The following is a 17,733-nucleotide window of genomic DNA, read 5'->3' as shown; positions in this document are numbered from 1 at the left end:
AGGCTAGTTGGCCTTTGGGAACCAACCAAACGCCAACTGTCTCCTCTTAGCCGAGAGAGTGGGGATGTAACTTTGGCAAGACACTCTCCACTATAATAAAATTCTTGCCCAGATAGTTGGGACAGCAGTTGGCTCCTCTGCAGTTCTGATGGTCATAGACATGACAGACTATCATACAGTATTACTATTATATACCCAGGTAGGCTGCCTGTTGTGCAAATGACTCCAGGTTTGTAAAGCACTTACAGCTTGGTCTTTGAGGATAGACGCCATTTAAGTATCCATATCATCAACATCATTTAATGTGCAGCAGACAGACACTAAACATCCCCATCCTACATGCTTTCCCTACAGTGTATTTCAACCTTACCCTGAGAGCACTGGAGTTTAACTTGAACCCTTTCATCCTGTCCAGGGCCTTAGCAGCCTCTTTCCTGTAGGTCATCGTGACGAAAGCACATCCCCGGGGTGGTACCATCTGGTGAAAAGAACACACTGCATGTCACAGTACTCTGTAATCAGGCAATTCTTTTGGTGAAAAGAACGCACTGCATGTCACAGTACTCTGTAATCAGGCAATTCTTTTGGTGAAAAGAACGCACTGCATGTCACAGTACTCTGTAATCAGGCAATTCTTTTGGTGAAAAGAACATAGTGCATGTCACACTATTCTGAGGAATGAGGCAATTCTGTTGATACTGGACCACTTTTGATAACATATATATGATATACTATAAACTACCTTAAAAATGCCCCCTGTCTAGTAAACCCCCACTCCTATTTGGGTCAAAAACAGTGTGTAAATTTCAGTTTCTCAAGGTGGTGTCACTGCGTTGGGAGAAATCCATATACACTACAACATCTGCAAGGCAGATACCTGACCAGCAGCGTAATCCAACGCGCTCAGTCAGGTCTTGAGTACATGCATATATATTTGTGTACCTATCAGAGTGGATTTCTACTACTAATTTTGCCAGAGGACAACCCGCTCATTGTCACTGCTTCTTTTTAAGTGTGTGAAGTGCGTGCTGCACACGGAACATCAGTTTATTGTCTCATCCAAATGACTAGACACTTAGTTTGATTTTCCAGTCAAACTTGGGAGAAAGGGTGAAAGTGGGATTTGAACCCACACCTTCACGGACTCTCTGTATTGGCAGATGAGCATCGTAACCATTCTGCCACCTTCCTCCTTGGCATAAGATAAATACCTAGTAAACTCCAACTGCCCACCTTGAAAATAAAACAAAATGATCATGAACTGATGATAAATCAGTTTGTTATTGGTGGGCATGTTGCTTTACAAAGTGGTGCAGATTTAGAATGCCTGTATGGGAGGTTGAGGTGTCATCGAAAACACAAGTGAGAGCATGACATTACTCCATTCTATGATGCAGTGTCTAGTTCCAGTAGCTAGCATTTTATTTTCACTCCCAGCCCAGTCAGTGTTTTGTATGCAGCGTATGGTGAAATTAAGGGAATGGGCTCCCACAAAGGGTTAAGTACCCAGTAAAGCCCCAGCCCCAACTTTTAAGGTGATATTTGTGCAAAGTGGACGCTGGTGTTTACAAACAAAAAATCATGCAATATACACTGCCTAAAATATCTCACAAGGTATAAGCTTCCAGAAAATCAAGACCAGCTTTACTGACATCACCTAGATCAAATTTCAATTCCTTTTTGTGAACATTTATGTAAGAATCCATTTGCATTTTCTGACAAGGCTAAAGCTTCCAAGAAAATCAGACCACTTTTATACACACTGCCTGGACTCACTTTATTGTTTTGTCTAACATTTGTAAGCCTCTGTAACTGAGTGGAAGATTTCTTATCTATTTGTCTGAACATTTTAAAACTTATAGTTCTATGAACCCTACTCAGCTACAGTTTTTCCATGCCTCTTGAAACACCTGCTTCGTCATCTACAAATCATATGGTTTTTTTGTGCGGGTTTTTTGGGGGGAGCTTTGTTGTCGTTTTTTTACAATATACTTCAGAATTAAACACAAACTTATAAGCAGTCTACATAAACTGCAAATAAAAATTGATCATTTTAACTATAACTGATACCATATATTTTATTGCATTGCACCAATCAACAACCAACTACCTGAAGATCTAGTCATTTGCCCCATCCACATGTAATATGCAACTTTTCTTCAAGTGTGTGTGTGTCCGTTGTGTTGTGTTGTGTTGCTTTGTGTTGCGTTGCGTTGCGTGCATGCATGCATGCGTGTGTCTGTGTCAGTGCGTGCATGTGTGTGTGTGTATGTGTGTGTGCATGTGTGATCATGCACAAGTTTTTGTACTGATATGCACATGTATGTATCCTAATTTCTACTGTATCTGTGTGTATGATTTTTTATTTATGTTCATACCTTTTTATGTACTATCCCCCCCGATATTCCTTGTGACCCCGATACACTTGGTAATAAAGACATATTCTATTTTATTCTATAGTATTGTACTGTACTGCATTGTACTGTACTGAACTGCATTATTCTTTGTCACACCAGATTTGTGTGTGTGAACTTTGGGCTACACTCCCCTGGGAGATGAGTTGCTAAAATACACAACCACTTTTTTTTTCTTTTCTGCTTGGATTTGTGTTGTTTCCAGTCAAGTGGAATTTCTCTACAGAATTTTTCCAGGGACAACTCTTTTGTTGCCTTGGGTTCTTTTAGGTGCACTAAGTGCATGCTACACATGTAAACTCAATTTATAGTCTCATCTGAATATCCGGAATATATCTAGAATCACTTGTACCTGTGCCTGCACACAGGCTTAAGACATTCCTCAAACTTTGCCTGCATTCTAGTCTATTAATTATTAGTAAAGGTTACATATCAGCAACTTTGAATGGGATATATACTGCATGGGTAATTTGGCTTCTGTACAGAAACACAAAATTGCTCATGTGGTTAACAGTCTCTTCTGATCAGATTACTCTTCCCATGCAACTTGCCTACCACTGTTCAAGAACATAACTCTAATATCATGCTCATGGATGTAAACATCCATGCTCACATACACACACATATCCTTTTCACATCCAACATTACCTGAAAATGTTTAGCCATCAGACTGAAGCGTGTGCACACACACACACACACAACCACACTGTTCTAACCCAAATAAAAAAGCAATACTTACTTTAATACTTTCTGTAGTTCCATATTTTTCTATTTCAACTCGAAGTTCATCTTCAGCTGTATATTTAGCGAGATGACCAAACCACAATGTTGTAGTACATACTGCAAAAAACAGACAAAAACAAACCAAATAAACATATAACTTCAAATGTCTCAGAAAAGAACTGGGGAACTTAAACAAAAAACAAAAACAAAATATGAGAGAAAAAGCCTTCACAACTCACATGTGCTTTGTACCAGTATTACATCAACAACTATTGCATGAACTAACATTATTAGTAACAAGATAAATAAAGGTTTGATCATTACTGCAATAAAGGTTTGATCATTATGCATTTTTGGATGGGAGCAGTAACATTAAACAAGATTCAATTTTGCATTTGATGGAAATATTATGAAAGAATAAATGGACTAAAATGGATATTTATCAAGGACCCCCCCCCCCCAAAAAAAAAAAAAAGAAAAAAAAGAAAAAAAAACAAACCAGAAATGTATATTTCACATAGTTTGATTATTTCATTTTCTAGTGACAACTGATTCAGGTTTGTTTCTGCATGGCCACCATCTCTGAAAGTATATTTAGGTTGGAGTTGGCCCCCAAGTTTTTTGGTTTTGTTTTTTTTGGATGTTCAGTCCAGTTGCTCAAGGAAGTGTCACTGCATTCAGAAAATCCATATACCGGTACCCTAAACTACCAGGCATGAGATTTGGAAAATGTGACAGTCTGAAAGGTGGGGGACTGGGGGCAAAGGCCCCTGAAGCTGAAGGTTTTTCTCAATTTCAAACCATAAAATCTGTACCTGAGGGCCACCCATTGCCTCTGAGGTATTCCAACTCACAGAAGACAAAAATCAGTCCAATTCTTCCTAAACTGAGGTGTTTCTGCTTTCAAACCTGTAAAAATTAGCCTTGGGGACATGATTTTCAAAATTTTGTCTTATGTGAGAGAGAGAGAGAGAGAGAGAGAGAGAGAGTTTTCCATGCAACTCTCTGTATGTGAGAAAGACAGACAGACAGACATCTAGATAGACAAAGAGATTGAGAATAGAGGCCGGGTGGGGAGGGGGGGGGGAGGGATATGGGAGGAAAGAGTGAAAGTTTGTACATATGCATGTATGTGCACTGCTTTAAATACAACTGTGTGTGTGTTAAACTCTTTGTGTGAGTGAGTGAGTGTGTGCGTGTATGTGTGTGTGTGAGGCTGGGGAATTGTCCAGGAGAGTTTCCTCTGAAAATGGAAATTCTCAGCGGATCCGCTATTTTCAGCGGAAGAGCAGTTTATTTCAGAGGGGGGAAAAAGTCACTCCCCAACTCCCCCCCCACACCCCTCCTCGTGCAGACTTCACTGTCATGATTTGCTGAGGTTCCCCTCCCCTGTAACATGTATGTTAAAATGTATGCAGCGTGTGTGTGTGCGTGTGTGTAGTCACATTTTGGTGTGTGTATGTAACATAGATATGATGTATTATGTTAACAAAAGCGTTTTTGTAAAGCACCTAGAGCAGATTTCTGGATAGTGTGCTATATAAGTATCCATTATTATTATTATTAAAATGGCTGGGGTCCAGGGTGGCAAAGCCCCATGGCTGAAAATGAAATTAGTGATTTTTAAGAGGTTTGGGGGGCCTCTGTGTGTGTGTGTGTGTGTGTGTGTGTGTGTGTGTGTGTGTGTGTGTGTGTGTGGTGTTTTCAAGGAAAATGTACTTAGCACACAAGTTTGCACTGAACCATTATAACTGACCATCTGGTCTCTTCAGCTGTAATCTCTAATTCCAAAGACTGGCATGTGTGTTGTTGAGGAAAGAAAGGGGGAAGTGGAATGACTGGAGGGAGGAGAGGTTTGGTATGTGACTGGTTATATCACTTTCAGCAGTCAAGGATTCTCAGCTGAGCTTGTGGTCAGTGTCTTGGCTCAATGCCAATGTTGCAACAGTCATTGACAGTGGTTTTACCACCCCTTCCCTCACCACTGGTGGGAGAGACTCAGGAGACAGGGGAGGGGAACCTCAGCAAATCATGACAGTGAAGTCTGCACGAGGAAGGGTGTGGGGAGGTTGGGGAGTGACTTTTCCCCCCTCTGAAATAAACTGCTCTTCCGCTGAAAATAGTGGATCCGCTGAGAGTTCCAAGCCTGGACTCTCTCTGTGTGTGTGTGTGTGTGTGTGTGTGTGTGTGTGTGTGTTCAACTAAACTCTGTGTGAGGAAGAAAGAGACAGAGAGACAGCAAGCTAGCATGAGTGTGCACAAGCATGTGTGTATGTGCGGTTTCAATTCAACTGTGTGTAAACAGAGAGAGAGGGAGGCAGAAAGAGAGGGGAGAAGGTGGGAGGAAAGAATGCAAGTTGTATTTGTGCATGTGTATGCATTGCTTTCAAATTCAACACATTTCTCTCTCCATGTGTGTGTGTGCGTGTGCGCGCGCATGTGCGTATTAAGATGCTTATGTGTGCACATGTGCAAGTGTGAAGGAGAGAGAGAGAAAATAAAAAACAGAGTATGTGTATACAGAAGTGCATTCATGTGATTTTTTTCCAAAGAGAGTGTGTGTGTGTGTGCGCGCGCGCGCACGCGCGCATGCATTCAATTCAGCTCTGTGTCTGTGCGTGTGTGCGTAACTTTGGTAATCTGGCTACAGATCTCAGATCTAAATAAACTGACTCTTTCCATGAACAGTCTGTGTCAGAAAAAGCACTTAAGTCAATTGCTACAAAGTTTCTGTTTCAATCCCAACAGTGTTACCTTGTGCATAAAGTGGCAAACTTTGCAGCTTTTGCTGAATGAACAGAAGGTCAAGCAGTTGTACACATGGCCTTAGGGGCTTGACAGGGATGGAAATCGTGCACACCCGCATTTATGTGTACATATACATGTACGTGCGTGCACGTTTGTGTGTGCGTGTGTGCGCGCTTGCATGTCTGTGCATGCGTGTGTGTGTGATCGCCCGCATGTGGGTGTATGTGCATGCGTGCGTGCTTTTCACGGTGATATCAACGTGTGCCATGTAGGGATCGCCTTTTGTTATCGGCATTTTGACAACTTCAAACAACCGTTAGGAAACTTTTTGCCTTCGATTTTGGTGCTCAGACAAGTCACTGGATCGCTTCTCAAAGAATCAACAAACGACGCTTTCGAAAGAGCATTCCATTTTCATTTTTGACAGATCATCGACAAATGATATAGAACAGCCCATCGACTTTTCTCCCCCCAGAAAACGGACACTTTGTTTTTTATGTAAATCTGAAAACAGATTTCCGTGCCTAGATGGAAGAGTTGCACCCATACGACCTGACACCAATCGCACTTGGCCTTGCCCACGGAGTCAATTTTGTGACTGGCCATAAAGTTACTTATGTTCTCATGGTCTCATCTTGCCAGGCCCAGATCCACTTATTTTCCACTTCTTTATCCATCTCTGCTGCAAAAATCTTTGGGAGTTTTCTCATTTTGTCGATGATTGAAGACGATCGACGAAATCAGGTATCTTTGCAAGTCGAGAGAAAGTTATGAAATCACGAACGGATATGGATATGCTGAATGACGACAGAGGAGCAACGGAACACTTACTCTCAATTGGTTTGCTTATCCAAACATGGTGCATTTTAGCAAATGCTGTGGGTCTGTCTTGTTGATCGGTCGGACAACGTTCGTCGGTCAGAAAAAAAACTCACCCCCAATTTTCTCAACGGATTTACGCGAATCTCAAAAATGGCCTCTGGAGCCAATTTTCAGTCGGAAATCCGAGTACAGTCGGAAAAATCTCATGCCTGACTACATCTGTTAATCAGATGCCTGACCAGCAGTGTAACCCAATGCACTTGGCCTCAAGGAAAATATAAATAAATAAAATTAAAAGATAAATAAATTTGAAGAATTACATTTAATGAATTAGTGTCTGACCCTGTGTCTGATAATCATGGGTATGACAACAAATAGGAATTCAATAACTAGCATACATCTGAAGAGAGCACATATTAAATTAAAGGACCTGCATGCCATCAATCAAGTGCCATCTGGGCTGAAGTTCTGGTCAATCTCCCAAACAAGCAATATAATTATACATCCTGTAGGGACACAAAGACAACATGCAACAACAGTGAAATAATCAATGTGGAGGAAGACTGGAAATGTGAAAACAAAAAACTAGCAACTTGGATGCACAGGATGCAGGAAAGAAAGATGGCTGCTGGAAAAGAGGGTGCTGCATGTCTAAACAGAAGGCAGGTAATATACAAAGGGAGGCTACTAGACATAGCTACTTTGGATTCCTCCACTTGGGTGGATTCGTAGTTCGCACAGGGCAGGAATAAGACCCCTGCTGTCGTCTGTACCAGTGGGTCACAATATAGTAAGTGTAAATATGCGATAAATTGTCAGTTGTTGCCACAATGCCTACAACTGTAGCTGCCCTCAGTTTATTTCACGTGTTTTTTTGTGAAGTTGCTGGGTTTGTGGTCTGACAACTAAAAACTCATCAAATGAAGGGATGTAAATACGTGTGATCAAATTTTGTCCGGTTCAAAATTTTTTAGTTCAGTTCCTTTTCTTTCTCGTTTCTTCTTTTGGTCATTTGTGTCAATTGCCATGCACTGGTTTTACAGAAACACAGCTCCAATTTCACTTTCTTACTTGCTACAATTAGTTCTGTCTGGATTTAGATCATACAGAAAAAAAAAACCCAAAAAAACAAACAAACAAACATAAACAATTAGATCCAAACTTAACCCCTACGCTGTCTATACGACGAGATAACTCATCATCGTAAGCATGTACGCTTTGCTGCCACAATGATGAGATAACTCGTTATCGAAATATTCAGACTTTTCCTGGTTTGCATTCAGTTCGTTGGCAAAAATGCTGGTTGCTTTAGCTTTGGGAATCTTTCTAGATTCTATTCATAGCTAGAAACCCCATCTACGTCATGAGGCAGTCCTTTTTTTGAACATTTTGGTTGGGTCACTGTCACAGTGTTTTGCCTGGCTCCTTTCCTCGCTCGCTCAACAAAATGTCGGACTAACGCCGTGCTCAAGACATGCGATTGTGGCATACTAAATCAACCAAGACTGCTTTCTTTAACTGATGCTTAGAAAGAATTGAAGCGTAAATTCGAAGGAGAAGACAGTGATGAACATTTATAGGACGATTTGATAGAAAAATAAAGGGAGCAATCAAGAGAGTGGCCAAGATACGATTATCAGTGAGTGATGCCGGCTGCACAACTGTAGCAGACGACACAAACTAACCGAATTATTAGCAGGACACAGTGTGAGCGATTTTCTTGGCACTCAGCCAAAGCGGTCTGATGGGAACTGGATAAAGTGATCATGTAAGAGGGGCGAAGAGGAGGTGGGTGGAGACTGAGGAGGCGTGGCCTCACATCCATATTATCACTTGGAGAAGTCACAATGCATTGTCTATCCATCTCTTTTAAAAAATTTTTTAATTGTGGTTGCTCTAGTATGATTCTGTGTGTGCAGACATCCATTTGTCCAGAAAATACAATATTTTAGTGCAAATTACCTGACTAATGTTTGTAATAAACAAGTTGAAAATGTGACAAAAAACAAAACACTGATTTCAAAACAACAGCAAGTCACTAAAAATATATAAAATGGGAAAATATTATGTGTTTTGTATTCTTCATTCATTTACTTTCAGAAAATATATACTTTTATGGGTCTTTCTCCAATAACAAAGAACACAGAATTTTTTGAAAATTTATACCAGTTTTTTGTGGAAAAATCCTGGCAAATAGATTTCACTTAAATCTCATTTTCCTGGCAGCGAAAGGGTTAATAGGACCTATTTCATTAACTATAATTTTGGTATAAGAATACAAATATGAAGCTAGTAATTAAAAAAAAACTTTCAAATCCTGGAAAATACTCCATTTCTACAAAATGTTCCTACAATTTTCCTCCCTGTATGAATCATGGTCATTGGTTATTGACTACCATGCTGTGTCTGGATTCTTTAGCACTAACAGCAGCTGAGAAAATGCCAATGATAGTTTACCATGGATGGACGAGGACATATACAAAGACACAGACAGCCAAAACAGGGTTATCATATGGCCACTCTTTGTGTGCACACACACAAGTCCAAAAAGCATTCTATGATGTGAATGTAAATGTCACTGGTATACCAAAATACATGGATTATTATATTATTATGAGTGGTAAGAAAGGACAAAATGGGAAAACACGGGAAGAAAAGAAAAACACCACCAAAAACTTACCACTAATGTGTTTATCTCGTAATGGTGGTAACCCTTTTTTTTTCCGTTCCCTCTCTTTTTCCCTGTCTCGTTCTCGTTCCTCCTCTCTTGACCTGTGGAGCACACGGAGATGAATTTTTAGTTTTTTGTTTAATGTCAACCTGTGTATCATTTTACATCCAGCACCACTGCCCTCGAAGTACGAATGATAACGTGATCAGGGCTTGGTCCCGGTTTAAGCATGGTGTTGTGTCCTTGGGCAAGGAACTATACCCCAATTTTCCGCACTCCCACCCAGATGTGAATGGGTACCTGACCAGTTCGGGAAGGTTAAAACAGCAGGAGAGGATTGGCCCCTGCCTTCATATGCCAAGCCCTAGACACAGTGGACATGAATTAACTGTCCTAATGACCAAATGGCCAAGGGACTTTTAATCCAAGAAGTATGTAAGACCCTGAAATCATGTTGCTTAGTGTCCAGCCAATCGCAAAGGGCCATTTTAGGTCTGACTGCCAGTGTGTAGATTTTTTGTGCAGACTTAAAGCAGCAATGCTATGAAACTAACAACCTGCAAACAAGTGATTTCCATGATCTGGCAATGATCTAATGGATACTTTTAAAAACTGAATTTTTGGAATATCCAGACACTTGAATCCTTATTTCCACACTGAGATCACAATAAAACACTGCCATTACTTGTGCACTAAGAAGGTTTTTGAAATCGCTTTCTATTCTATTATCTTTATGATCACACTGCAAATTATATGATGATTGATATGTACATGGTAATCAAGAAAGAATGTAACAGTTATTCACTTATTTTTACTTCATGCATGCCACAAGATGTCATAAATTTCTTACCAAACGTTGTTTCATTGTTTGTTTGTTTGTTTTTTTCATGATGACTGATATGTATGATGTTCTAAAGAAAGGGTGCACTGGCTATGCATCTATCTTTAATGTTACTTATTTATCTTTTGATGAGCTGACCTGCAAAAGGCTCCTTCCCTAGACTTTCAAGTCCCAAATGAAAACATATATTTTTTGTCTTGCATTTGAGTAACAGTTTAGTCTACTTTGCTATTATATGAGGGCCGTACTACTTGTTCATGATGCAAGGATCAACAGTGATTGTTTCTTCAAGGTTGATCCCTTTTCTTGATGATTGTCACTTCTCTTTTGTGACATGTAATTTGTAGAGTGTTGTGAGTTATTGCTTGTTATTCTAATTTTCTTAAACATTGTTATTTCCTTCTTGCTAAATGTATTTTGTGAAGCACTGTGCGCCTCTCTCTGTGAGGGAACAGCCCCAAAGAAGTGCACTTCATTATTATTATCATTATTATTCACTTCATTAGTAGTAGTAGTAGTACTACTACTACTCTAAACTGCTTTCCGTGATGCAGACATTTGAGGTTGTGATAAATGAATACTTTTGCTGGTAACATGCAGTGAATATGCATGTCATTATCTTACTTCTTAGTTTTTCTACTTGCACAACTCCCAAGATCATTTATTTTTATCAAATGTTTTTTCAAATGTAGGACCATTGCCACACTGTCATTCAGACAACTGCACTGTTCCGAATACTGGGTGCACACTCCATCTGCACATTCTTCCACAACCCAGATAATGGTGACCTTATTATCAACATGTGTATCTGATCACATGCATTGTGCACACATGTACAGAGGGTTAAGGAAAAGAGAAGATCTGACTTGTGCCAAATTGGGAGACTGAAATCTCCACCCGCAACCCACCATGCGTTGTTAGCCTTTACTCCACAGACCTCCAATGCTCTAACCAGTTGGCTGTCTCATCCATCTACATGTCGTAGTGTTTGGGGTCTTTACACACTGATATGTACTCTGTTGGCAGCTATATAATTAAGAAAAATAACCTGTGGCATGGAGTTAAGAAACACCAAAAACAAACTGTACGTTTTGTTTGTTTTTCTGCCTTCACACAAATGCACAACTATCTGATGTTTGTGATCACACACACACAACTCCTCCCCCACCTCTCCCCCCGTAACTACATGCACACACAAACATATGCACATACACCACACATACACTCACACACACACACAAATGCACACACACACACACACACAAATAGAATCCAAAACCATGTATCCAATAACTGTCTTTCTAACCTGGATCTTCGATGTCTCTCTCTTGACCTGCGTCTTTCTCTTGAGCGTGATCGTGAGCGCCCCCTACGTCTGGGTGACCTGAAATGTATTGACATGCTGATGGTGTATCTTACAAGAGTACCAGCATTAAACATTTACACAAATACATGGATAAAAAATAATAACATGGAGATGGGGAGTTTGTGTTACACTCCTTGTTTGCTTAAATCAACTTACCATGTCAAACTAATTCAAACTAGGCCTACTGGTTTTGACATGTTACAGTGTATGACACCAAAAAACGTTTAAAGCAGATAAATGAATAAAAATAACAACACAAAGAAAAGTTTTAAACAGGCAATTGAATGGAAAAAAACCCAAAAAAAACCCAGGCAATTGAATAAAAACAACAACAACCCAATAACAGAAGAAAAGAAGAAGAAAGAACTCTGTATCAGCATCTAAGGTCCCAGTATCTAGCTCTGTCAAAAGCTGTTCTCAGTGCAATTCTTACACCACAGACACTTTCCCTTCCTTCCTCTGCCAATGTACACTTTCTTACTGAAAGAGAGAGAGAGAGAGAGAGAGAAGACTCTTAACTGTTCAAGAACATTTTTCACCAATGCCAAAAAGAAAATCTCTGTACCAAGTATAGACAATAAAGTTTGTGTACTGTGTATTGTATTGTGTATCTTCCACAATAATGTACACAACTGTGTGTATAGATATATACACAAAACAAAACTCTTTGGAGAAACAACTCATATACACAAAACAAAACTCTTTGGAGAAACAACACATGTGACAGTTATAAAGTAAAATATTTGGAACCTTACACTTTTAATAATATTTTCAAAATTTTGTTTCAAACTGCTGTTTGACACATACAAATTATCCAATGGATCGAAGAAATGACACTTATTCACACACACAAGCCAATAAAATGATGTGTACCAAAAGTGAGAACGTTGGAGATCTCTATTAACCTCTACCTTTGTTTCTGGTCCACATACAGGGTTCACAAAAAGTTAAGGACCACTTGGGCACTTAGTCTTCTACTTTGTAGCAAGGTGAAATGATGCTGAACTGTTGGCAAACAGAGTGTATACAGACAAAGTAATGAGCATCACTCATAACCTGAGGTGCTTTCTTGCATGTGCAGGTTTCACAATGAAAACCAACAGCTATCAATCATGAACCATTGTAAAACCCAAACTTTTGGGATCAAATATTGATTTTTCAAATGCAGTTAACAGACTGTTCATGGTACAAGTGGGAGACCAGTGGCAGACCGTAAACAGCCTGCATAATTTCAATGTATAGGAACAGGAATCCAGAACCCAGTCAGTGTCTGCAACAGTGGGTCATGGTAAAGTAGGTGTATTTAAACTCAAATGTTTAACTTTTTATGAAAACATTCCAACTTCTGTGAAATGATGATTATGTCAAAACATGTGCAATCAAAATAACTTCTGTACAAAAACTAAAGCTGACCTTGACCTGTCTCTTGACCGTCTGGACTGTCGTCTGTCGCGGTCGTGGTCCCTGTCCATGGTCTCTATGACGTCAGGGTTCTCCACCAGGATCACGTCAGGGAACTCGTTGTTATAGCCAGAATACTTGTTCTGGTCACAACACACACACAGCATGAGGGAGCTGACCACTCAGCCAACACAGTGCTATCAGCTCTCTTCACTCACCTTTCCACAATGATACATGCAGAGAAACTCCTTGCCACACCAGCCCCACTGACATGCACTCATATACCCAGGCACATTTACACACACGTACACACACATACATACATTCAGAAACTTTTAAACACAGACATTAGTGCATGCCCATAGGCACATTATAAACGGACATGAAAGTAATGAAAAGGAAACATCTAGTACGTGAAACATTGTTGTAACATGAATACTGATTCCGTTCACAAAATGGAAAAAGTTTATAAAAACTGTGGGTTGTAAAATAAGACGCACTTTTGAGTTGCGTCACCAGCCCCCCCGGTTCCGATGGGCTCTAGCCTATCAACAGCAACAGAATGAAAATACTCACTGGCTGAAAGCACAGTGCCACCTTTTTGACAGGCAAGTTTTCCACCCTCTTCCTTTTGCACGAGTTCAGTTCACTTACAGTACTGATCAATTAACTGCTGAAGAAAAAGAACTCCACTTGATTTTTGCTACTTCAGCATAGCACATTTATTGTCAGCATAGCAGCACAGAATTTTTAAGCTCAGCAGAGTATACACCTGAAGTGAAAGAGTTGGTAGGTCTGAAATCAAACACACAAATTTGCAACACAGAAACAGATACATGTCACACTCACACACAAGAAGGCTGACACTGTTACTCCTTGACTGCTGATCCTTGGTGAAATGACATCAGCTAGGCAAAAGTATTGTGCACTTACAGATGTTGTCATTGAACAAAAATATAGTCCCAAGAGGAAAGTCCAAATAACTAATGTTGACCTGTAAGCTGTGTCTCACTGTCTCAGTGAAGTAACAGCCCTGCAATGACAAGCCTACTCATCAGCAGCAGTCAAGGGGTTAGAGCCTGCCTCAAAGCCTAGGCTTCTACCTGTTCAATTTCCTTGTTGAACTGATCCTGCTGCTGCTGTAAATGATGCTTGCGCATGGGATCCGAGGAGGACATGTCTGTCTTGAGAGAAGATACATTGTCGATGTGACGCGCCAGGTTGGGGTCGTTCAGTATCTTGTGCACACCCCTGCAAGGACACACACCTGTCAACTGTAATCAAACATGAAAAAATACTTTTGTGTGTGTGTGTGTGTGTGTGTGTGTGTGTGTGTGTGTGTGTGTGTGTGTGTGTGTGTCCTTTTGCTGCAGATGTCTTTTTTAATAAATATGAAAGCACTTTTCATGATAGAAAAATTCGATGAGGTGTTTCTGATAAATCCTTTTTTTTTTAATTACAGCAGAAAAGAAATTTAAATAATAATTTACAAAAGAAATAATGAAGCAAAGAATGAAGCACACACACACACACACATACACTAAAATACAAACCCTGGTAACTGCTGGGATCCAGCTCCATTCTTTTTGTCCTCCTCTTCATCACTCTCCCCATAGTCAAACTCCAACAGCTTCTGCACAAATACATTTCACAAGCTCTCAAGTACACTCACTTCATAATAAACAGGACAAACTGCTTTTAGACTAGTCTACTTACAGTTACACGGTGAATGAAACAATTACTGAAGAAAACAAAAGTGTTGATGACCTATCAAAACTGCAATATGAACAATGGGATCACAACCAATCAGTTCCATACTTCTGAAAGGCTTGTGAACTAACATGGACTTTCAGTGTCAGGTCACCATGAGGTCCCCATAAGAAGAGACCTTGCCTAATGCCGAATGATTTCCATTATGATCAGTAATGCTTGTTCGGATTCAAAATACAATAAATATTATACACTTAATAATTAAGTATCCGTCATTATTATTAAGACAGTGATGACATATATCAGACATTTTTCCCAGGAATTACATATTTCACCATTAACCCCTAGGCTGCCTACATGATAATTCATCAGCACAACCATGTATGCTTTACTGCCAGAATGACGAAATAAATTGTCAGTGAAATATTCTGACTTTTCCCTGGTTTTTATTGAGTTTGTTGATAAAAATACTGGTAGCTTTAGCTTGGGGAATCTTTCTGGATTCTATTGATTGCTAGAAACCCCATCTACATCATGAGGTAGTCCTTTATTTGAACGCTTTGGTTAGGTAACTGCTGCAATGTTTCGTCTGGCTCCTCACTCGCTCCGCAAAATGTCGGACACCATGCTCGAGCTATGCGATCATGGTGCACTTTAACAACCAAGACTGCTTTCTTTAGCTGATGCTTGGAAATTTTATCGGATCATTCGATAGAAAACAAAAGGAGCAATGAAGAAACTGACCAAGATACGATCATGAGTGATGCCAGCTACACCGAGCATGACCGAAACATGACCGAACTATCAGCAGTACACAGTGTGAGCGATATTCTTGGCACTTAACCAACACTGTCTGATGAGAACTGGATAAAGTGACCAGGTCAGAAAGGGGGAAGAGGAGGGGGTTGGAGGCTGAGGGGGCATGGCCTCACATCCATGTGTTATCATTTAGAGTAGTCACAATAAATTCAGTATTATGTTTCTTATTATTGTGGTTGTTCTGGTATAATATATATGTACAGGTATTATGTTAATTATCCATATGTGCAGAAAATATTGCATTATCACGCAAATTACCTGACTAGTGTTTGTAATGAAGTTATGAACCAGCTGAAAAAGTGTCAAAAAACGAAACACTGATTTCGAAACAACTGCATGTCACTGAAAATATAAAAATTGGACGTGTTTTGTATTCTTTGTTAATTTACCTTTCAGAAAATGTATACTTTTATGCCAATGGGTCTCACTGCAATAACAAAGCGCACATTATTTTTTAAAAATAATTATATACCTGTTTTTTGTGAAAAATTTGTGGCAAATAGATTTCACTTAAATCTTATTTCCCTGGCACCGAAAGGGTTAATGTTTCAGTATGATGATAACAAACAAGCTGTCACAAGAGTGCTTGCAGATAAACAGGACTAACAAAAGTGACATCTCAGCAGATAAACAGGACTAACAAAAGTGACATCTCACACATTAGTGAAATGATACATGCTTGACTTTTTTCCAGTGTATCATTTTGAAGCACAAGTATAACAGTGATATAAAACCCGCTGAATGCAATGGATTACACTCATTCTTAAGTATGCCTCCAACACACACACACACACACTCACTCAAAAATCTTCCACCACCAAGAAAAATGATCCAAGCCCAACCTTATTGAAGCCGACATCAGACGACCGTTTTGCCTCCCTCGCCCCGCTCCCCTTCTCCCCTTGCATCATGGCCTGGAACTCCCTCCCTCCGCTCTCAGACACCCCACCTCCCTTGTGCCGCATGTCCCTGGCGTCACCTCCAAACATGACATCGTTCACACCATGGTGGTCCCGTCCCCCATCCCTCACATCCTGTGTGTTGTGGGAGGAGGCCGGGGTGTGGGAGGAGCCAGGTGGGGCATCCGTCTTGGACAGGAGCTGGTCCGTCAGTAACTTGATCTGGGCCAACAGGTTGCTGTCGATGAGGGGCGTGGTCTGCTGAGACTTGCTGGACATCATCTCCGTGTGCATGATCAGCTGCTGCTGCAGCAACTGCAACTGGTGGAGCTGCACCTCCTGGCCCGATGCCATCAGGCTGCCCTGCAACATGTATAACCAATAGGGTGAGATGACTGCCACACTGCCCTTCGACATGTATAACCACTGGGGCTGAGATGGCTGAAACACTGCCCTGCAACATGGATAACCACTGGGGTGAGATGGCTGAAACACTGCCCTGCAACATGGATAACCACTGGGGTGAGATGGCTGACACACTGCCCTGCAACATGGATAACCACTGGGTGAAATGACTGACACACTGCCCTGCAACATGGATAACCACTGGGTGAGATGGCTGACATACTGCCCTGCGACATGTGTAACCACTGGGGTGAGATGGCTGAAACACTGCCCTGCAACATGGATAACCACTGGGTGAAATGACTGACACACTGCCCTGCAACATGGATAACCACTGGGTGAAATGACTGACACACTGCCCTGCAACATGGATAACCACTGGGTGAGATGGCTGACATACTGCCCTGCGACATGTGTAACCACTGGGGTGAGATGGCTGAAACACTGCCCTGCAACATGGATAACCACTGGGGTGAGATGGCTGACACACTGCCCTGCAACATGGATAACCACTGGGTGAAATGACTGACACACTGCCCTGCAACATGGATAACCACTGGGTGAGATGGCTGACATACTGCCCTGCAACATGGATAACCACTGGGTGAAATGACTGACACACTGCCCTGCAACATGGATAACCACTGGGTGAGATGGCTGACATACTGCCCTGCGACATGTGTAACCACTGGGGTGAGATGGCTGACACACTGCCCTGCAACACGGATAACCACTGGGGTGAGATGGCTGACACACTGCCCTGCAACATGGATAACCACTGGGGTGAGATGGCTGACACACTGCCCTGCAACACGGATAACCACTGGTGTGAGATGACTGCCACGCTGCCCTGCAACATGGATAACCACTGGGGTGAGATGGCTGACACACTGCCCTGCAACACGGATAACCAC

The 17,733-nt window shown here is 41.0% G+C and overlaps 1 protein-coding gene across 1 annotated transcript in view; it reads right to left on the bottom strand.

Moving 5' to 3' along the window:
* The window catches only part of LOC143282671 (uncharacterized), a 59,163-nt gene that overhangs the window by 29,241 nt on the left and 12,189 nt on the right, over positions 1 to 17,733 (bottom strand). The window contains exons 6-13 of the mRNA XM_076588340.1: positions 16,358 to 16,777; positions 14,540 to 14,619; positions 14,090 to 14,237; positions 12,999 to 13,129; positions 11,526 to 11,603; positions 9,388 to 9,479; positions 3,154 to 3,254; positions 371 to 478 (exon numbers count right to left, since the gene is read on the bottom strand). Of these exons, the coding sequence (XP_076444455.1) occupies positions 371 to 478; positions 3,154 to 3,254; positions 9,388 to 9,479; positions 11,526 to 11,603; positions 12,999 to 13,129; positions 14,090 to 14,237; positions 14,540 to 14,619; positions 16,358 to 16,777 (1,158 nt within the window). The remainder of the gene's footprint in view (positions 1 to 370; positions 479 to 3,153; positions 3,255 to 9,387; positions 9,480 to 11,525; positions 11,604 to 12,998; positions 13,130 to 14,089; positions 14,238 to 14,539; positions 14,620 to 16,357; positions 16,778 to 17,733) is intronic.

Source organism: Babylonia areolata, chromosome 6 (genome assembly GCF_041734735.1).
Source record: "Babylonia areolata isolate BAREFJ2019XMU chromosome 6, ASM4173473v1, whole genome shotgun sequence".
Taxonomy (NCBI): Eukaryota; Metazoa; Mollusca; class Gastropoda; order Neogastropoda; family Buccinidae; genus Babylonia; species Babylonia areolata.
The sequence above is the reverse complement of the archived record's forward strand: the minus strand, read 5'-3'. Positions and strand labels throughout refer to the sequence as shown.